This window comes from Phacochoerus africanus, chromosome 15 (genome assembly GCF_016906955.1).
Source record: "Phacochoerus africanus isolate WHEZ1 chromosome 15, ROS_Pafr_v1, whole genome shotgun sequence".
Taxonomy (NCBI): Eukaryota; Metazoa; Chordata; class Mammalia; order Artiodactyla; family Suidae; genus Phacochoerus; species Phacochoerus africanus.
Genome location: NC_062558.1, coordinates 129,693,349 through 129,715,168, shown reverse-complemented (window position 1 = coordinate 129,715,168; position 21,820 = coordinate 129,693,349). Strand labels below are relative to the sequence as shown.

Genomic DNA, 21,820 nt, shown 5'->3' with positions numbered 1-21,820 from the left:
TCCTGCCATTAGGCCAGCTGGGTCTCTGTGACCTGGGCACCCTCACTGGATTGAGACGTGGAAGGTTTAGTGTTATATAAAAAGGAGGAAATAAGGGACAGAGGATGTTTCCTTAAAGTGACAAAAATATTTTAAAAATAATTTTTATTAAAAAAAAAAAACGACTTGTTGGGGTTCCTTGGTGGCCTAGCGGTTAAAGGATCTGGTGCTGTCACTACTGTGGTGGAGGTTGATACCAGGCCCCAGAAACTTCTGCATGCTCTGGGTACGGCCAAAAAAACAGACCCCAAAACTTATCTACTTAACTGGAAAAATCATACAGGCTTGGCAAAAGAAACTTGGGAAACCAAAATGTAAAGCTGAAAACAATTTCATTCCATTCCTGTTGATGTCTAGGCTTTCCATCTTTTTTTCTATGAATATGCATGTGCACACACATCTAACACGTGTGGCACAAGAGTTCATTCAAACTACTCTCTCTAAAAAAAAAAAAAAAGTGCTTTTATACCCTGTTGTTAAAAGTCATTTATTTGAGGGGGGAAGAGGAGCTATCTTCCTGAGGTGAAACTGGGTGGGGACGAGATATTTGGAATCTGAGCTGATTCCACAGCAAGTCCCTGGGAAGGGCTTCTGGGTTCTGTTTCGCTTCAGAAAACTCTGCCTCAGGGCAGAGTTGGGGGGAACGTGGGGTGGAGGAACTTGCTCATAGCTATCATAATGGATGCTCAGCACAGTCTGTGGGTCTCTGCTCCCAAAAGGCTCCCGCGAAAGCTGTGTTTTCCTAAATGAAGGAGCATGAAGCTGAGGGGAGTGTGTTTGGAACAAGACTGCACATTAACTTGAAAAGACTTCCTCCGCGGCTTTGGCTTTGTTAAGCACCCCTTGGCTTTATCGCCGAGTTGTCTGAAGAGCCTCCTTTCAGCACTGGCTCACCAGGAACACCTCAGGGAGCCTCAGCTCCTCCCCACAGTGGGCAGCACTCCATGCCCTGGAGGCTGCTGATAGGGCAGCATGGATTTGGGGGCACAGCTGGAACCTTAGAAGGATGGGAAAATCCTCCCTGAGCCTCACATGAGATGATCTGACATCCACGAGTCTCATCTAAAGGAGAGCGTCTCAGGTCTTCGTTCAGGTCCTGTTGACTCTTGGTTTACACGCAGTTCTGACAGTTTTGGTTTTTCAGTTCACAGCCCGTTTGAAGTGCTGGTGGTAGAGGCTGTGGAGTAATGGGCAGCAAGAAGCCGTGGCTAACAGCCAGGGAGGAAACAAACATGATACTAAACACAAAACCACAGCACGGTGATTGGGAACCACCAAGCGTGGGGGCCACAGCTCCCCACACACCACACTAGGGGCATCCCTGTGCTACAGGGTGGTGATGCAGTTAGGGATCGTAATGACCCCAAAGTATCAAGCAAAAAACAAAGTTTGGCCAGCATATTCACTGCCGAAAGTGTTAAACGTTTTAAAAGAATTTCATCCGAAATGATCCCTTAAGTTTGGGGGCTTTGTTACTTGGAAAATACATAGTTGGAGAGGTTGTCTTCTGCTTTAATTCAGCTCTGCTCCTGTGGCCCAGCGGTGTGCCCACCTGGCCAGCCCAGGAGAGGCGAGAGCAGTACTGGAGGCATTTCTTTAGCCTAGACTCCAAGGCTGCTATGGGACAGAAGTTGTAGGAAGCAGGAAGGGGGAGGTGATCTTACAGAGAGCTGGTTTCTTCAGTGGCTTTTTGTCTGAAGAATTCCCCTGGGAGGTCTCAGTTCAGTTTCGGTTGGTTTGCTGCTGTGTGGACTTGTTTTTTCAGTCCTTTACGCTGTATGTATCCATGGAGGGCCTGCTCTGTGCCAGAGACTGTGCTAGGAACTGTGTGTGCAGCAAGGAAAGCAGCACCTGTCCACCCAGGAGGCTGGAGGGCGATAAATGCCAGGAAGGGAATGCAACAGGTGATGGGCTAAGAGTGACTGGGAAGAGCCCACTTCGGGTCAAGTGGTCAGGGAGGGCCCCCTGAAGAGGCGGCTGAGATCTGAGTGGCCAAGGGGAGCCCAATGAGAAGGGGCAGGACCTTTTCCGGGGAGAGCTAATGGCAGGTGCAAAGGCCCTGGGGCTGGAATCCACCCTCTGTGTTGGGGGAGGTCTGTGTGGCTGGAGTGGCGTGAGGGAAGGAAGTGACAGAAGCTAAGTTGGGAGGGACTGGCTGGGGCTAGACCCTGAGGCTGGGGTAACCAGTTTAATTTCAACACTGTGCTATTTATAAAATGTACCAGCTAGACTAAGGACCTCTTGAAAGCTGGGCACCTTGGCTCTGATCCCCAGCTCCAGCTGTGCCCGTCATTCGTCAGCCAGGCAGAGAACATGGATGACTGCATGCAGAGTGATCTGTTACTAGAAAGTCAGCTGCAAACCCTCGGTCTCCTGACCATGGCTCATCATTTGTACCCAGATGGCCTGCCTCCCCTCCCCCTTCCCTACCCCTCCCTGCCCATCACTTCCTGGATGCTGAGTGACAATGCAGATGCACTGTCATTGTCACTGCATGTCAGGTCAGCCAGGAGGGGGAAGTGGGAACCGATGTTTCAGTTCGACCTCCCATCCTGGCCCACGTGGATCCTGTTTCCTGGTGGGGCCTCTGTGGCCTCATCAGTAACGTGGGGCTTTTGGCAAACACTGCTGCCTCCCCAAGCTACACACAGAGCCACCTGCAAGCCTTCCATGCCCCTGTGTTTAAGAAAAATCACCCCCTGATGGCAACCTTATTTCCTTAGACCTGATTTTTTTCTCTTTTCTTTGACTTTAGAATTTAGTGGTTATCAAACTTTAGGCAAGATGTGGTCCTTCTCTGAGCCTCAGTTTCTTCATTTGTGAAATTCAGGTTACAATGAGGCAGTCGTGAGGATGAAACACAGTGAGGTGCTTAACTTAGTGCGGTGCCTGGTGTGCAGTCAGCTCCCCAGAAGAGGTAACTGTGCCTGTCCTTTAGAATGTCACAGGAAGATGTGCCTTGGCCTCACGCAGTCATTCTTACCTGGGGGTGGATTGTGCTCCTTAGGGGACCCTGGGCCGTGTCTGGAGCCATTTTTGGTTGTCACAGTTGGAGTGGGAATGCTACCCCTGGCACCTAATGGGCAGAGGCCAGGATGCTGCTAAATGCCCTGCAGTGCACGGGACCACCCCCTCCACCTCCCAACAGACGCATCTGGTCCAAGATGTCAGTAGTGCCAAGGCTGAGGAACCCTGGCTTAATGACTTCTGAAAACGTGACAGTCCACGTGCCTTAGCTGCACTGAGCCCCCAGGCCCTACCTTTTAAAAAAGCAGGAAATGATCGATGTCAGTTTTCTACACTTTAGTGAATCCTGGGAAACCAGTAGGACTGAACCTCATCACAGTTTACACAATGTCATTGTGTGTGCGTCTCATTTGACTCTCAAGTTGTCTGGGGAAGGAGGGACCTGACACCTCAGTTTACGAAAGTTCCCTCGAGGGAAGGAAGGTGACCTGACTGCCCGAGGTCGCAGAGCGAGGAGGGGAAATGGAGCCTGAGCCCAGGGCTTCTGGTTCAGCTGGACCCTTCCTGCCCCACCACTGCTCGTGGGGCTCCTGGGACAGTAGCGTGGTCTCTGGCATTTAAAGACCAACCAATGCTCTCCCCCGGCTTCTCTTTTCCCGCCTTCCTCAGTTCTCATCTCCCATACAACCAGCCCTTGCTGATTCTAGAACATTCCCTCCAGTCACTCAGGCGCTGAGAGGCACCCACAACATGAAGGGGTCCGATTAGTCACAGCAGCCTGACATGCCTTTCTTTTGTACAAGAAATGGCAATGCCCGCCTGTGCTGGCCCTGTCAGCTTGGTGGCCTGAACACATGTGTCCTGCTCACCCTCACGGCTAGAACTCCAGGGAGGAAGGCCAGCACAGGAACCCACTAAACCAGCACTAGCCATGAGCACATCCTGTTACTGCTCCACCCAGGATTCTGGACAAGTTAACTTTTAAAATTGTCATTTTTGCTGTGCCTGCAACACATGGAAATTCCCTGGGCCAGGGATTGAACCTGTACCACAGCAGTGACCTGAGCTTCTGCAGTGACAATGCCTGGATCATTAAGTTACTGTTCCACAAGGGCATGCCTTAAAGTTTTTTTGTTAAATTACTACATGAAGTGAAAAGCTAACACCACCCAGTTCCTGCCTCTTCCCTCTCACTTTCTGCCTTATGTTGTATATTCTTCCAGAACCTTCCCTGAGTATTTGAAAATAGAACACCTTAAACTCTGCTCAGTGACTTGAGGTTGTGCCATGTGAAAGATTTAAAACAGAATTCTGCTCCTACAAGTGTCTGGGCCCCAGTTCACACACCTTTCTATCTGTAAAGCCTCTGGTTTGAATTCCATAGCCTAGCAGGATGGGTTCCCTGGACCAGCAGGGAAATTGGAGAAGACGGAAGTCAAAGTCATTGCAAATGGCAACTTGAGGTCATTGCTTTCTCAGACCATGAAAGAGAAGGCCGCAGGTTTCTTCCAGAAATCTTAGGGGCCCTGGTGTCTACACTTCCTGAGGATTTTGAGTGTTGCTAGGACGCTAAGCCGCCTGGGCTTCGAGGTCGATGCTAAGTCTGGTCTGGGGAGGGCAGAGTGGAGGCAGCCTTCTCCACTGAAAAGGAAGTCCTCCACCTCTGATGTTTAAAAAAAAAAAAAAAAAAATTGAAAGACTTCAGTGAGATGTCAGCGCTCCCAGCCACATCCTTGACAGAAAGGAACCATATGCACAGGCCCCTTTTTAGCACTGTCGTTTCTTTGAATTTCCCCAGAACCCAAGAAGTGAGAAGCGCTTCCTTTTTAGACCTCAGTAAGAGGGGCGGACCAGCTGGTGAGGACCCAGAGGTGGGGGAGGGGCTGCCCTGTCAATGGGGGTCGTTTAGGGGTCCCAAGTCTGCAGTGGTGGCTGGAGCCAGGGATCCGGTCGCCTCAGTCTTAGTGCCAGCTGACCTTTGCTCCCAAAGACCAAGCCCAGTCCGGAAAATAGCATGGTCCAATGGCCAAGCCAGAACGAGCAGCCCGTGGGCTTTCATTCGAATGGAAGGAACGCTGGCTCCCGGCCTCTGCCACAGCTCTCTGCCGGCTGATGGTGGGGCGGGAAGGACAGCATTTGAAATGCTTAGAGTTATTTTATTTTTCACAACTTTAAGACAGTGTTTAGGGGAAGAAGAGGGCATGGGGGAGGAATGCCAGAATAGTATTTAATTCCCTCCCTGATGGCAAAAGGCAAAAATAAAACACCTTCACCCCATATGGAAAGCATGTCATTTCAGCTTTGAATTTTAATATTAAGGATTCCGGGAACAGGTGGACAAAGCCCCACCCCCACCCCCTGCAATGCAACAGCACCAGACTTGAGGGCCTGTGAGGGGATTTCACCCCAGGCAGGGGTCTCTGTGCCTGTTCAGCATCTTTCTGGAGTTCTGATCCCACTCTGGCACGTTGTCGGCCTCTGCAGGCCTGTCCAGGAAGCAGGAGCACTGTCCAGGTGACAGAACCTTCTGTGTCGCCCTCCCTGGTACTTTGGGAGAAGCGCGGACCTGAGCTTTCTTTTCACACCTGCTCTCTGCCAGCTGCCCGCAGGCCTTCTTCCCCACTTGGGGTACGGGGGGCTCACCCCATTTCCCTGTCACCAGAGGGGGAGGGGGGTCTTCAACTCCGGGATGGGAACATCCCTCTGTCTGGTCCCAGCAGCCTCTGTGCTGCCCAGCTGACCCTTGAGTGAGGAATGGAGCGTGAGCTGGCTTTATCTGTGCGGTTCTGACAGCTTGTCTGCAGTCTAGGCTCGCAGGTGTGTTCCAGAACTATGCTTCATGGACAGGTGTGCGTTCTTTCAACCATTTTCGTGTGAAAACTAAACCAAGTTCCTGAAGCAAATATGAAATCGCCTAAGACTTTCTGTTGTGTTAAGGGATTCGTGTTTTTCCTCCTGATGCCCGGTTGAGATAACAGGGAGGGGGGCTGTGAAGAGCAGGCAGGATGCGTGTTTAGTTTCGGTCTTTAGCATCCCTGTCTCCGAGGAGGGGTTAAAAGATTGATTTGGCCTGCAATGCACTTGCTTGAGATGGGGCTGAAACCTTCACAGAGGGGCCCTCACAGCTAGTGAAGCTTCTCACTCTGTCGTTGAGCATGTGTCTCCGAGGGAGCCCTTCCCTAGAGCCGCAGACATATAATAGTCTCAGACCGAAGCACCTCACGGAGAGTTTCCTTCACAGGAAGGTGAACCCTCCATCAGTCATGCTGTCTGGGGATGGTGGGGTTCCTTGTTTTGTAATGACCTTGAGTTGGGGAACCTGTTTTCACCCTGAGTCCCATGTCCAGCAGCCTGTAGGGCTGGATCCTGAGGCTACGACACTAAGCAATGGACAGTCCCGGCATGCACCTCCAGATGTGGGGCTACCAAAGCCCCAAACCTGCTGGGCCACAGCCATGCTGGCCAAAAAAAAAAAAAAGTTAGGTAATGCCACTGAAGCTGCCAACTTGAGTTTTCCGCTCCATCGGCAGCTGCCTTCCTGCCTGCTTATGACTCTGCTCCGATGGTCTGCCCACCTGGAGCCCCAGCACAGATGGAGCTCCACCTTCTGTGATCTTTTGCTCCCCTGCGGACAACGTGAAGCAGATTTGTCAGGGGAAGGTCACGGCTCAGTCCTGGTGAGGCCAGGTCTCCCCATCTGAGGGTCCTGGTTTTCTGGAACCCCCTAGGGCCATCTTGTTTTCTGTGCTCAAGGAGGTATGAGGTGTAGTCCATAATTTGACTGTGTTCACATCCAAGGGCTGTCCTAACAGATGAGCGCAAGCTGAGTTGCTTAAAACACCACATTTTTTCCTCTCCCAGCTCAGGCGGCCAGAAGTCTGACAGCGAGGCTCTGCCAGAGCCGAGCTTGCTCGGGAGGCTGGAGGGGAGCATCCTAACTTGCCTCTTGCAGCATCTGGTGGTGGCCGGTGCTCCTTGGTGTCCTCGGCTTGTAGCCACATCTCCCCAGTCCCTGCCCTGCCTTCCTCCCTCACTCATGTGTCAGCCCCTCCTCTCCACTTCTAAGGAGCGGGGCCCCACCCTCAATACACAATGTCAGTCGAGATCCTCAACTAAGTCTCTTCCCAAATAAAGTCCTATTCTGAGCTTCCAGGTGGACAGACATCTGGGGGGGCACACTGTCTGACCTCCTCTGCTGACCTTTGGGGATATTTCCCATTTACACGCACAAGCGCACATTAAACATATTTGGGGTCTTTGTCTCTAGGTTCGGGGCATTTAAAAAAATGCAGTGTTCAGCCATTTAACACGTGTACATCTTCTCACCTGTTCACTTTTTTTTTTTTTAAGGACAGCCTCTTGCTCTGCCATATGAGCTGCAGGGGAGCCCAGAGGTTAGGAGTGTGGGCTCCAGAGCTGGGTGGCCGGGGTTTGCAGCCCACCCGGCTCTTTTGCCCACTGTTGTGGGCAGACTTGTGTCTCCCCTCAAATTCATGTGTTTGATTCCTAAACCCCTGAACCTCCGAATGTGACTGTTTGGAGATGGGGATTCCTTAAAGGGGCGATTAACATTACATGGGGTCCTTGGGGGTGGGTCCTAGTCCAACCTGAGCTACATCCTTATAAGGAGAGGAGAGTAGGACATAGACACGCACAGAGAGACCCTGGGGAAGACGGCCACCTCCAAGCTCAGGAGAAACCAGCCCTGCTGCCACCTTGATCTTGGACTTCCAGACTCCAGAACTTGGAGGAAGGAAATTTTTGTTGTTTAAGTTACCCAGTCCTCGGTGCTTGCCACAGCACCTGAGCTGATAATGTACCAGCCACTGGAGCAAAGCACAGAACCTCCAAGGCCTGGTTTCTTCCCCTGTGGGATTGGGGACCTCAGGGGTTTGGTGAGGATTAGAGGCTGCTCCATGCAGGGCCTGATGTGTGGTTGAAGGCGCTCTCGGCTGGCTTGGTACCAGCCTGAATCATTTAACCAGCCCTGTCGTTGCTCGGCAGGTGGGTTCTGTTCGTTCACTGGGCAAACGTTCCTCAGACCCCCGTCATGGCCATTGCCCAGTGATAAAGATGCTGTGGTCAGCAGCTGAGTAGCTGATCTTTGGCCACTTTCTTGGAAGAGATTTTTAGGCACAGTCCCTATCCTCTAAGCCATCTGCACTGAGCACCACCCATGAGGGGCCCCGGGATGGGAGCATCCTACTGCCACATGCTCCTAGGCCAGTGCCCAGGAGACCTGTGGCCCGTGGCAGTGAAGACCCAGAGCAGAGATACCAGGCAGCTCATCACTCCAGAAAATGAGGCTCTTGAGAGCAGCATCCCTTTCCTTCAAATCTGTCTGAGTCTGAGGGCTGCAGCTGCCACCCAGTGACTCTCGGCACCAGAGGCTGCACCAGGAGGCAGGCGAGGGCTGGTGGAGAGGGAAGCCCCTGCCCGAAGGCCTCCACCGGTACCTCGTACCTGCCCAGGCAGGGAGTGGCCTGTAGGTTCTTCTAGTCGGTAGCCACCCGCCCCCTCAAGCTTGCTAGCCCCAAGAGTGCCTAAGGGGGAGCAGAGCCTGCGGTGTCCTGGCATCTCCTGGAGGCTGGGTGAGTCCTGCCGGCCCCTGACCCCTTGCTCAAGCAACACCCTTCCTCCTCCTCCACCGCCTCTGGCCCTGGGAGCCTCCAGCCCAGCCTTTTTTCTTCTTTGAAGAGCCACGGCAGGCAAACAGGATGTTCCACTCCCACACGTGGAGCCTCAGACGAGACACTCGGGTTGAACCGCATCCTGCTGGCTGCGCTGGGTCCCGTCTGTTGCGGACCGGGGTGGGGGTGGGGTGCCAGGAGGGGCACTCTCACACGAAGTTGTTTCCATTAGCTCCTCTTCGAGCATCATTCCAAATTTGAACTAGGTGGGCATCTCAAAGTCCCCTTTGGGGGCTCTCGTTCCCGAGTAATGCAGGTGCTGAGGGATGGCACATACGTGGGAGGCCGCGAAATGGTGACATTCTTTATTCCCCACCTCGCCCCTGGCAATGGTTTTTGTATTTTCTGGGAGATTTTTTTTTTAAATGAATAACTTCTCCAAACCTCAGTAAATAATATTGGATGATGAGATTGCTACAAAATAGATTAACTGCTAGGGAGATGCACAGGGTGGGGGCTTCCGGAGACCTAGTCTTTCTGAGCAGTTAGACTGGAAGGGCACCCAAGGCAGGGCAGGTAGTAGTTTAAGAGCTCCAAGAAAACCCAGGTCAGTCAAACACAAATATCTTGTGATATTGCTTATATGTGGCATCTAAAAAAACGATGTAAATGAACTTATTTACAAAACAAGTAGACTCAGAACAAATTTATGATTACTAAGGGGAAAGGTTTGGCGGAGAGGGATAACTTGAGAATTTGGGATTAAAATACAATTATATGTAAAATAGATAACAAGGACCTACTGTATAGCACAGGGAACTATACGGAGTATCTTGTAAAACCCTATAGTGGAAAAGATCTCCAATGTATATAACTGAATCACTTCTCTGTACACCTGAAACAGTGTAAATCAACTGTATTTCAGTAAAAATTTAAAAAAAAAAAACCCGAGGTCCAGACTCTGCTGAGAGCGAAGGGACTTAGGCAGTTCTCCCATGGTTGAGGATGTCTTGGGAAAATGAAGGTGCCAAGGCCGAGTTCTCCCATCCCCCCCAGGCAGATGTCCTGAGTCCTCGGACACCATCGGACATTTCATTTACAAAGTAGTTTGTGTGCCTCTTGGGAGAGGGTGGGTTTAAAAGCTGTTTTACCACCCACTTGATAACCCCGCCTGGCAGTGAGCGACATTCTGAGACACCCCTGGAACTTTCCACTTGTTGAGCCTATGGCAGTGCTGTTCAGGCATCAGGGTGTGCCATGTGGATTTTCAGCCTGCGGTGTGTCCTGAAAATTCAGTCGAAAGGCCTGAGAGATGGAGAGGGGTTCCCCAAGAAAGACGGTATCCCCAGATATTTGGAAAGTTCTTTTTTCTTCACCCCTCTGCAGGGCCAGGGAGGAGGCTAGCAAAGATGCGGTGGGAGTAGGGAGAGGGCTGCTGGGAGTAGGGGCTTAGGAGAGAGGGGGGAGCTCTTTGAGGACTTGGAGTGGGGCAGGGGGCAGGCAGGAGTTGTCTTCCCTTTGCACCTGACGATTTTACCTTCCAATGCATTCTTCTCCCAGAGATGCACTCCTGGCCCATTTGAGCCAGCAGGTGTTTGCATTCTGCAGCTGACTGCTATTTTCTTGCATTAGGGCTATTCGATTGTCATTTCACTTCCCTGCCCTGCACTGAATAAGCCCCATTTTGTTTCTAGGCATAATGATAGGTTTGCTTGAGATTTTCATGCCAGACTTCCAGGGGAGCTTAACTGTCTTGGCATCATCTGATGTGTTAGTGGCCTTTATACCGTCGTATCTTTACAGAAATGGTTTCTGTTCTGCTAATCTCAAGTTCCTGGAGAACTCCATCCCTGTATTAATTGCCCAAATAAAGTGGAGATTCTTAAAGAACCTCTTGATACCAGGCTATGAATCAGAGCTCTGTGAACCTATACTTCCGTGGAAAGTATAGATTTGTGGGATTCGTTAAGCTCTTATCCTCCATTGAGATACTTTTGCAATGACCCCCAAATATCCCGGAAACCCGCCTTGTCTAGCGCATGACTTACTTTAGCTTTCTTTGTGGGTTTTGACACGTATTTACATGCCTCGGCACTTGCTAGGTATTTAATAAACATTTGATGGGATGATTTGAAGCCTGGTTAGCCTCATCCTTCAGACTCTTTTCCTTTCCCCTTAGATCTTCAACCTCATGAAGTATGACAGCTATAGCCGCTTCTTAAAGTCTGACTTGTTCTTAAAACACAAGCGAACCGAGGAAGAGGATGAAGATTCCACCGATGCCCAGACTGCGGCTAAACGAGCTTCGAGAATTTATAATACATGAGCCCCCCCCCCCCCAAAGAAGCTGGCAGGACTGGCAGCTTTCCGGAGCAAAGGAACTCATTCTCAGGGCCAGGCAGGATTCATAACGGCTTTGTTATCTGCAAGGACTGAAATGTACAAAACCCTTCCATGGGATATGTGTATTCAATTACCTGCTTGGCCAGTAAGTTTTGCATGATGGCTCATCTTACATAAAAAAGACAAATAGCTTTGAAATTTTAGTTCTCACACAAACACATACACAAAGGCGGAAGAGGGCCTTAAACACTGGACATTTTGAGTATTTTACAGCTTGATTAAACTTCATGTGAGGCCACCAGGTGAGGCTTACAGCCAGCTTGAACCTTTGAAATCTTTGCTCTGCCTCTGGGAGGGCCGGCCATGGGTGTCCACAGATTCACTTGGTGAATCAGCTCAAGAATGAGTTGATGGGACAAACTCGGGCCACTGGGGCTTTGGCCTATCAGGTACTTTTTGGGTTAAGTACTCCTAGAGAGTAAGTTCAGTGCTGGGAAAAGAAAATTCATCACGGCTTCTAAGGATTTGGGGGGCTGCATGTGAGCGTCTTCAGAGGGCTATTTCTTACACGTGGGTTTGTCCTGGTTCTGCCCACAGCCTGTGACAGTTCATGTGACACAAGTAGTTCGTTTTGACAGAAACGAGATCTCAACCAGGAAAAAGAAAGATGGGAGATTGTTCAGGGTCCCCACGGCAATGCAAGGTGCGGAATGGGATGGTGGCGCCCAGCCTGTGCCGATGGAGTTGGGGGGGGGGGCTGGTCCCTTCTCTGGTAGCCCATCTGGTGGAACCCCTTGTTGGACTTGTTGTCTGTGGCCTTGAGACTTCGACCAGGGGAAAGAGATGCTGTCTTTGGAAGTCGTCTCTTCTTGTGCGGAGAGGCTGTGAGTCAAGTCCTGCTCGGCCCAGATTGTCCCAACCAGCCCACAGTGTCCACCCCCCAAGCAGAGCCCAAGGTCAAGCACAGTTCCCTTCTGCTTATTGCTCCTGCCATCTGCTGCCACCAGACCTTCTTCATCACATGTGCCAAACCTTAAACTCCTGTTTGTACACACGAACCACCAGACTCTTACTGAGAGCCTTTCAGCTCTGTTGTTCCCCATTTGCAAAAAATTCTCTGCTGTTGAGCGTGACCATATGGTGTATCAATCAAAACCAGGACCTTTGGGAGAGAAGGGAGTGAGTTGACTCGTTACTCTGGGATAACAGGCGGCAGCTGGTTCTGCTGTGGGTGAAACCAGTTTGCAGAATCACCCTACCCGACCACCCTCTTTTGGCACGACGTCTTGGGCAGCCCCCACATTCTCAGTGTCCATTCCTGTGGCCAGATGCTCCCCTGTTCTTCTGTCTTGGGCCTTGGGAGGGGACGGTCTTCAGGGAGCCATTCACTGCTGCAAACTGAGCCACCCCACCGAGCATTCCTCAGAAGCAGCAAATGCTTCACCTTCCTCAATAGGGGAGCAGGTTTCTGCCTCCCTCAAGATGTTCCAGACTGGCTTCCTCTCAGCCTGGGATGAGAGTGATACCCAAGGGCTCTGTCATCTGAAGTCCTGTCCATCGTCAAGCACAGCGACTGCTGCACTTTAGAGGGTAAGGATTAAAAACAATATGTGTCCTCAAGCTCGGCTGGCAGTTTCCCAGCCAGAAAAGTGCAAGGATGCAGACCCCAACCCCTGCCCTTTTGCAGATGCAGGATAGTCCTGGGGTGCCATGGAGCTGAACGAGCTGCTTGGTGCTCCCTTTGCGGGGCCTTACTGGGCAGGTCCCAGAGAATGTGGGTTGGCTGGAAACCCTCTTTCTGGCTTTTACCCTTTTACCACTGGGTTCAGAGATGCTTTGAGGTGGTGATCTCGTCATCAGCACAGAAAGGAAACAGCCAGAGTTGGCCTGAAGATTGCTGAAAAACCTCTCGCATAGGAGCTGCCTGAAAAGCTGAATGCCAGCCACTGGGAGGGTGAGCTTATGTTTCACCGCATCTCACTCCCACCAGCGTGCACTCCCACCACTTCCCCCGGCTTGCTCCTCCCTGGCTGCCCACACCTCCGCCAATCCCAGAACTGAGGCAGGTGCAGCATTCAGCTTCCCAAAGCCATTGCAGAAGTGAGATGGAGTGTAGGGGGTCTGTGTAGCCAGACTGATGCTTCTACTCGGCTTTTCACTTTCACGCTAGTCTGTTCATCCACCGATTTATTAGTATTTAAATTGTGTCTGCAATGTTCTCGGGACCGTGTTAGGTGCCAAGATTCAGTGGGGGGGAATAAAGCGGTTGTGACAGTTCATGCACCAGTGGAGTTCACAGGTGTTCTAAAGTGTAGGTTTGAGTATTATTTCAGGTATGGTGAGCCTAACAGATCAGGTGACAACTACCATTGAAAGGAGAGTTTGTTACAGTTCCTCAGCAAAGGAGGCAGGTCATGCCACACAGGGCCATGTGAGGAATCGCCAGAGTCAACCAGGAGCCAGGGGAGTGAGGGGAATGGAGGGTGGGCAAGAAAGGGTCTTGCAGTTTTTCCTTGGAAAAGGCAGGGCAGGCTAAAGGGTAGGATGGGCTAGCTTGAATCATTTCTCTGGGCTCTGGGGCCTAGGGACCGTACCTAATTGTCTGAGTGATTAGGGCAGGTGGCCCAGAGTGGGAAAGCCCTATAAAGAAGGGGCCTGGGGACATAAGCCCCCGATTGGTCAGCTGTTTACTGTCTCTGGGAATCTAGTGCTGGGAGAGGCAGTCCCACCGGTGCCAGCCAGGACCCAGATGTCAAAGCATTAGCGCAAACGTGCTTAAGACAGCAGCCTGCAGGCTCTCAGAATCTCGGCTCACAGGCCATAGATGTGCTTATGGGGCATGGGTTTTAAAGCTTGCGGTGCTTTTGCCTGGGGTGGGTCACGTGTGTGGTCTCCAGTTAGCAGCAGGCCCCCTCATTCCCTATGGCCTTGTAACCAGCCATTTAGTTTATGTTATCTACTGGCTCCACAGTTTGTGCCCTGATCTCTCCCATGGGCAGAGAGAGCTCGGACTGGGTGACATTGTCCTCTGTGACTTGGAAGCAATCCTACCTCAGCTCTGCTGGCCCCGCCTGGCCTTCTGAGTGTCAGTTCTGGTCCATGCCCCCGCATAGTCCTGCCTTCTCAATCACACAACTCTGCCCATGGTGGGCCAGGAATGCCTCCTGCTTGAACCCCTTTCCAAATCTTTTTTCCCCACTGCCTTAGTACATGCAATCTTAAAGTGGGAGGACAGCTATTTTCTCCCACTTCAGAGATGGGAAAACCAAATAAAAGGACACGACTCACATAGGCACGGGCTTGTGAGTGGTAGAATCTAAGGCTCGAAACAAGCCTTCTGTGTTCCGACCCCAGCTCCTCCTTTGGTCCATCCTCTGCCCGGACAGGGGCCCAGGGACACCACCCATAGTGGGGGTAAATACTGGCATTTGGAAAAGATGCTCATTTACACGACAACTATTTAGTGAGCACCTACTATATCCAAGGCCAAACACTAGCCATAGGAAGGTAGTGGGGTTAAAGAATGAAGCATCAGCCCTGCCTTTAAGGGAGCAGCTGGGCAGATGGGATGGAGTCTTTTCCAAAAAACTCTGCTAGGGGAAAGTGGCTAGCTCCTGGGAGAGGGTCCGATGGGACACACCTGCTGGTTGTGTTCATCCCAAGTTTACGTGCTCGGTTGTTTTGTCTTTTCCCTGAATATCAGGACGTTAAGCTTCATACTGACACCGGCGGTGAAGTGATTTCATTCAAAAAACATGAGAATGAGCGCTCTCTTCTCATGGGGATAAGCGTTTAAAATTCTAGTCTCAGGGAGTTCCCGTCGTGGTGCAGTGGTTAACGAATCCGACTAGGAACCATGAGGTTGCGGGTTCGCTCCCTGCCCTTGCTCAGTGGGTAAACGATCCGGCGTTGCCGTGAGCTGTGGTGTAGGTTGCAGACGCGGCTCGGATCCTGCGTTGCTGTGGCTCTGGCGTAGGCGGGTGGCTACAGCTCCGATTCGACCCCTAGCCTGGGAACCTCCATATGCCGCGGGAGCGGCCCAAGAAATAGCAAAAAGACAAAAAAAAAATTCTAGTCTCAGGTGGACTGCAGAGAATGAAGAATTAGCCAAGTTTCCCATTACGGTTTTGCCGATACATCTTTTCCTGTGTTACAGAGTTGGGAGCTGATGAACAGGTACCCAACGCCCAGGTCACAGCTCTGAATTTGTGAGCACGCTTTGTTTATATGCTCTGCAAACGACTAGGCAAGCACCGGCATGACTCACATTGTCATTATTTACTTTCGTTTTGGCTGCGGGTGTTCTAGAGCTTGCATTTATTTAAGCGCTAAAGGGTCTTCTTGTCCCCTTAGGTTCCAGGGTTTGAAAGTTGTGTGTGTCTTCTCGAGGCTGGCTGTACAGGATGCGGTGAGCCCTGCGGCAGGGCTGTGCCTGGGCAGGGCGGGGAGCGGGATGGAATCACTGTCAAAATGGTCCCCACACGGCTCTCCTCGGATTCCCACAGGCATGGTGAGCTTTGCAGGTCCAGAGTTGCTCAAGCAGTAAACTTGGGGAGGCGTGTCTCTCCTTGTGGCCTCTGAGTGAGGGTCAGTACCCTCGGTAGGTGTTTGTGTTGGTCACAGTGCTGTGTCCACCAGAAGAAATGGGGGTTTTCCCAGTTACCACAACCGAGTTGGGGCACCTGGAAGTGCCCTGAGGGTCTCCCCTTTCCTGCATTTTTATGTCTGATCCATCAGCAGGTTTCCTAGATTCGGCTCCAAAATCCAGTGAACACGTCCATCCTTCCCACCACATGGCCCCGGGTCCTGACCAAGCTGCCTCCCTCATCCCTTGCCTGATGGAGCCTCCTCACTGGTCACTTCTCCTCACTCACACCCCCTTCCCCATCTTCAGCTCGCATCTATCCACCTTTTAAAATTTTTTTTTTAAAATTTTTTCTTTTTGGCCATGCCTATAGCATGTGGAAATTCCAGGGCTAGGGATCGAACCCACAGCAGTGACCCAAGACACAGTGGTGACAGTGCCAGATCCTTAGCCCACTGGGCCACCAGGGAGCTCCTCCACCCACCTTTTAAAAAGCCCAGACCTGACCTGGCTGCTCATCTGCCTGAGCCCCTTCTATGGCTTTCTTTGTTCTCAGAGTAAAAATTCAGATCGTGACCGTGGCCTGGTTTCAGATGTGAGTGGGCCACGGATGCTGCTCTCTGAAGCCTCTGCACAGGCCGCCCCTCCTGACCTCAGTCCTTTCTGTCCTTCAAGTCTCAGGCCATATGTCAGCTCCTGGCAGAGATCTTTCCTGGGGGCCCCACTAAGCAGCCCCCTCCCCCCGCTCTTGCACCCCCTCTCTCCAGTATCTCCAGAGCCCTGGCACATGGCTCATTTTCTGTTACCAGTTTGTGACCTCTCTCCCCAAGGACAGGGACTGGATGTGTTTCACCGAGTTCCCAGAGGTGAGCCTCCTGCCTGCCTTTGAGCAGCCACATGGTAGCCCTCTGTAAACGTTTCTGGAGTGAGCCAAGAAATGCCAAGTGGGTCAGGATCTCAAGTTTTGGTTGAGCCCATTCACACCCTAGCATCTCACTATGGCCTCTTGGTAATGGTCAACCCTTGCGATTGTCATATAAATGCAGATTTGGGAGATTCCCCATTTCTTGAGCTCCTCCCTCATGCCAGGTATTGTGCTGGGCGCATTGCAGATGGTATCAAACGTGGCCGGTGGGTGTGGCTTCCACTGTATCAATGGGGACCAAACTTTGGAGGCATGGAACACGCACCAGGTAACCATGGCTCACGGTTGGTGATGTCAGGATTGGAACCCAGGTCTTTGAAGCTCCCGCACCCCCCAAGCCCACCATCTTTCTCTATACCAAGCTGAGCCACATTTCAGCTCAGACAAGCCTTTGGCCATTCCAACTGAAGAATGGGTCTCTGTTTTCCCAGGAAGGAGGCCACCACCCAGCCAGTCTTGACCTCTGCAGGACATGCAGAGGGTGTCTCACCCTAGCCAGGGATGTAGAGTCAAATGCTCCTTTAAAAAGTCTGGTTCGGTATTTGCAACCATTTTTTTCCCTTTTAGCAATATATCATGACCATCTTTCTATGCCAACAAACATAATTACACATCATCCAAAAAAAAAAAAAAAGGTCCAGTTTCAAGATTATCTAGGGAAGATAAATGTTTCCGTTGTGCTAATTCCAGCACAGTTTATATGCTGTTTTGCAATGCTGGCAAACTGTTTTCTTCTTATTTAAGCATTTAAACTCTGTTTTTTAAACTGTTATGGCATACAGATCACTTAAGAGTAACAGATGTCTGCTTGATAGAGATGTTCCCAGGAAAAGAATTTGCTGCTTCTTGGTCTCCAGAGGAAGGATGCCTTTGCAAGTATGTGGCTTTTGGTCCACATATTGCCCCTCTCACCCTCAATAAGAGCAGCAGGGGGAAGAAATACAGTGCCTTGGGCTGCTTTGTAAATATATTTACCGATCCTGTTGATAACAGAGGTGAGGCCCTGGTCTCCCAGGAGGGCCATCCCTTCCCCTCCTGGAGGGACTATTTCCTGAGTTTCCTTAGGTAGTTAAGATCATGGCCCATCTGGAGACATGAAAACCTGGGTCCACTTTTCCTAAAAATGCAGATTACCCCAGAATTTTAGCTAGAGATTCTTCCAGAATCAAATTATTTTATGATTTACTATTGGCTAGCATGAGAATTTTTATTAAGCTCACGTCATGGAGTTCAAATGCCTACCTTTTTGTCTTTTTAGGGCTACACCTGCAGCAAATGGAGGTTCCCAGGCTAGGGGTCTAATCAGAGCTGTAGCCACCAGCCTACGCCAGAGCCACAGCAACTTGGGATCCGAGCCGCATCTGCGACCTAGATCCTTAACCCACTGAGTGAGGCCAGGGATCAAACCCGCAACCTCATGGTTCCTATTCAGATTTGTTAACCACTGAGCCACAACGGGAACTCCGACTGCCTAAATTCTAAACCAGCTCCATCATTTATTAGCTGTGTGATCTTGGGCAGGTCACATCTTTCCAAGCCTAAGTTTCCTCACCTGTTACATGGGGCTAAGAGGGACTCAGTGAGATTCAATGAGATGATACATGTAACGTGCCTAGCACAGCATCCCATCCATAGTGTGTCAAATATTCATGATTCAGAGTCATATGGAATGTTCAAGGTGACACCAGTCTGGGCCTCTTCCTCCATGTCATTTCAGTGGCCACAGGAAGGGCCCCAGGGCCAGGGAGCTAGATCTGAATATTGAGGTAGAAAGTGGGTAGGTGTCAGAGCAGGATTGGGTCAACACTGGTGGACATAGCGGGCAACAGGGGAGGGGAGGGGAGGGGGAAACTAAGGTAGGCCTGGGATCGGGTATCAAGGCTGGGAGATGGCTCCATTGCCAACCCAAAGCCAGGTTCCTAGTTCAGCCAAATGGCCAAGTTAAAGGGCAGAAGTCTGAGAGTCTCCGAAGGGCTTGGTATCTGACCAAGGAAAAGTAGTGCTAACAGGGAGCTGGTGGTCACCTCTGGAGACATTTTGCATCTGAGGGAAGGAGAAGGGAACCCAGCAGATGACCTTTGGGGAGCTGCTCAAACGCTCTGCAACTTTCCCTTGGCCCTCCAAAATGACTGATTCCTGGGGGAGGAGCTGCCTCTTGTGCCTTCCAGGATGTCCACGACTCCACGGAACCCAGTAAGAACGGCCCTCCTGAAGTTCCCAGCTCGGGCTCATGGGGGAGCTGCTGAGCCATGGAGGGAGCAAGCAGCTGGGCTCCCTGGGACGGTCCTGCAACTTAGGAGGAACTTCTAAGGCCCTGAGCATCACCCCTGCCCCCAGGGAGTGGTCCTCCCCACCAGAGCGCCCTGTGTTGCCCCTCTCCCCAGGTCTGGTTGTAAAAGGATCTTTGTGCTAAACACCTTCCAAGAGCCCAGGTCTGGGGATGGGGCAGCCCCGGAACTGCTGGGTCCGTGCCATGGCCTTCGCGTCTAGCAGTGAGAGTGGCAGGAAGGCGGAGCAGTTGCTGGTACCCTTCCTAGCACCCGCGGTCCCATGGCTGTTTAGGCAGGAGGATGAGGCATTTCCTGGGCTTGCACGGAAGTTCTTTTACTTCTTTTCACTGGTTCCTGATTCCCTCCCTCCCCACCCCCCACCAGCCCGTCTTCCTACCACCGCCCCCACACACCAGCCTTGGCTTCTGCTGGCTCCAAAGACCCAGATGGGCTACCGTGGGGGGCTTTCATTTCACCCGGTTCTAAAGTCACTTGCTAATTTTTTTTAAGCACTTGGAAACCGTGTTTCGCAACAGTGTTTTGATGCGAGTTTCTCAAAGAACTGCAGGACTTTTTGCACAATAAGCTGCCAGGTACTAAAGCTGCATTAACAAAGATCAAGAAAGGACTCGCTTCATCCACTGAAGCTCAAAGGTTTAAAATGGTTCAGATAAGTAAGTATTTCCCTTTCTCATCGGTGGATTTTACAAATCTACCTCCAGATCCTCATCTTTTATCTCTGGTGTTTGTTCTGAACTGTAGTTATTATTCCTGAAGCTTCCGAGATAAGAGGCTAAAGTATTCACTCTCCTTCCTAGCTCTCGGGATGATTACTTGGTGGGGGGGGGTGCTTTTTTTTTTTGAGTGAGGAATAATGTTCAGTAAAGTATACAGACCTTGAGTGGGCTGCTCAATAAATGTCCACAATTGTTTACACACATGTAACCACCACACTGCCAGCATCTGGAGTCGTTTTTGTGGTGTGCTTTTCTGGATGGGTGGGTGTTATAACCCCAGGGCCCCTGCTGTGCTCCTCTTCTCACCCTTCCTGTTTCCTGCCTCAGTTCTCACAGACAGAGGTTACTGCCCTGTCCCCAACTCCTTGCCCAGCTATGTGGAGTGAGCACGGCCCCTTCTTCATGCACCGAATTCTTTGAGACTCGAGGGTTTGTTTTGTTTGGTTTGGTCTTTTTAGGGCCACACCTGGAGCATATGGAGGTTCCCAGGCTAGGGGTCGAATTGGAGCTGCAGCTGCTGGCCTAGACCATAGCCACAGCCATGCAGGATTTGAGCCATGTCTGCGACCTACATCACAGCTCACGGCAATGCTGGATCCTTTAACCCACTGAGCGGGGCCAGGAAGTGAACCTGTGTCCTCACACCGATGCCAGTCAGATTTGTGTCTACTGAACCACAATGGGAGCGCCTGAGTTTTTTCATTAGGGAAATTACTTTGCAAATAGCAGCCAAGGTGCCACTCTGCCTTTGTACAAGCTTATGGCAAAGTTGGGAGGGATTTTGATGGATTTGTCCATATCTTGACATCGTGCTTCTTCAGTGCTGGTCAGTTTTATCACTCAACCACCAACCTATTACATTAGGTAACTAGGAAGAGTTTCAAAACATTCAGAAAGGTAAAAAAAATAGTCACAATAAAACCATTGTCTGTATTTAATATTTAATAACTTATCACTATTAGCCATGTGTCTTCCACTTGTTCATTTTTTTTTGCCAGTTTTAAAGAAAATTAGACTTGATCTCACCTCGTATTTATTATACCTATTCAAATGAACAATTCTTCTCAATATCACCTAACACCTACTCCATATTCAAACTTCTGGAACTAGAGAGCATTTAGAAATTAAACCAGGATTTAATCGAGGAGCTGGCATTGTAATGTCTCTCAATTTAGACCAGTCTCCCGATCTTTTATATTTTTTAATGGCATTGCCCTTTTTGAAGAAATCAGGCTTAGTGTATGCTGCATGTTCTTGATTTGTCTTACTGTTTCTCCATGGTGTCATTTAGCTAGTATTGACTTTGCTTCTGAGACGATTATTACTTATGCTGACCCTTCTTGGTCCAGAGGCTCCTGAATTTCCTCAGTTCACAATGCCCTTGATATCTCATTTTTTTTTCAGTGTTCTTAGGTCTTAACCCCAAACTAATTGTTCATTAAATAGGTCCAAAAAATTGTTTCCTAATAACTTCATAACTGATTTTGAATGAAATAGAAATAATTTCAAATGTTAAAATAACCAAATTACTAATAGAATGGGTGTACCTGCGGGTTCTAGCCAGCTTCTCCAACCTTAGAATCAGATGGATGCCACCGTCCTTAGTTAGGTCCTGCCCCAGTGATTTTTGTGTGGTATTTCCTCTTCAGCACAGCAACCACTGAAAACCCAGCATAGAAAGATATGACTCCCTCAGAAGGAATGCAGCATGATCTAGTGTTGAAACCATGAACTACCTTAGCTAATTCAGTGCCAACTGCCCCCATGTTTCCCTTGAAAACTGGGATGTCCTCTGGCACTCCTGTCAGTTTACTGTGGTGCTTGGGTGCCTTGGTGGGCAGTTTGGGAACCGTAGTATGAATCCAGCATCTGACCACCTCAGCTGCAAGGATTACAAATGGCCTGAAGACGAAATGAGCAAGCACAAGTTTGTCTCAACTAGATGGACAGAGAACACCTCCTTACCTAGAGCAGGTCTTCCTAACCTCACTATGCTTCAGAAACATCTGGGGACCCTATCACAGCAAACACTCCTGAGCACCGCCCCCACCCCCACCCCAGGGGACTTGATCCGGGTTTCAGGTGCCTGTTTAAGAAAGGAGCATCCTTGGTGGTTTACGTAACCCAAAGCCCACTGTGTTCCGACAAGTCCTCTGAGGTCATCTCTGACCCAGAGTTCACTGTCAAGAGAAGAAAATGAAAGACGATGGGATAAAGGTTCAATGAATAAGGCCTGGGTCTGGATCTAGCCAATAGAGTGAGTTCAGTGGCTTTGTGAATACCCCTTGCTGGAAAACCTGTCCTCTTGGATAGGCGCAGCTCAC

The 21,820-nt window shown here is 50.5% G+C and overlaps 1 protein-coding gene across 2 annotated transcripts in view; it reads left to right on the top strand.

The window, feature by feature from the left end:
• Positions 1-11,297, top strand: part of RGS10 (regulator of G protein signaling 10) — a 36,629-nt gene extending 25,332 nt beyond the window's left edge. For both annotated transcript variants that reach the window (XM_047760646.1, XM_047760647.1), the window contains exon 5: positions 10,816-11,297. In XM_047760646.1, the coding sequence (XP_047616602.1) occupies positions 10,816-10,962 (147 nt within the window). In that variant the 3' untranslated portion in view covers positions 10,963-11,297. The remainder of the gene's footprint in view (positions 1-10,815) is intronic.
• The last annotated feature ends 10,523 nt before the right edge of the window (positions 11,298-21,820 follow it).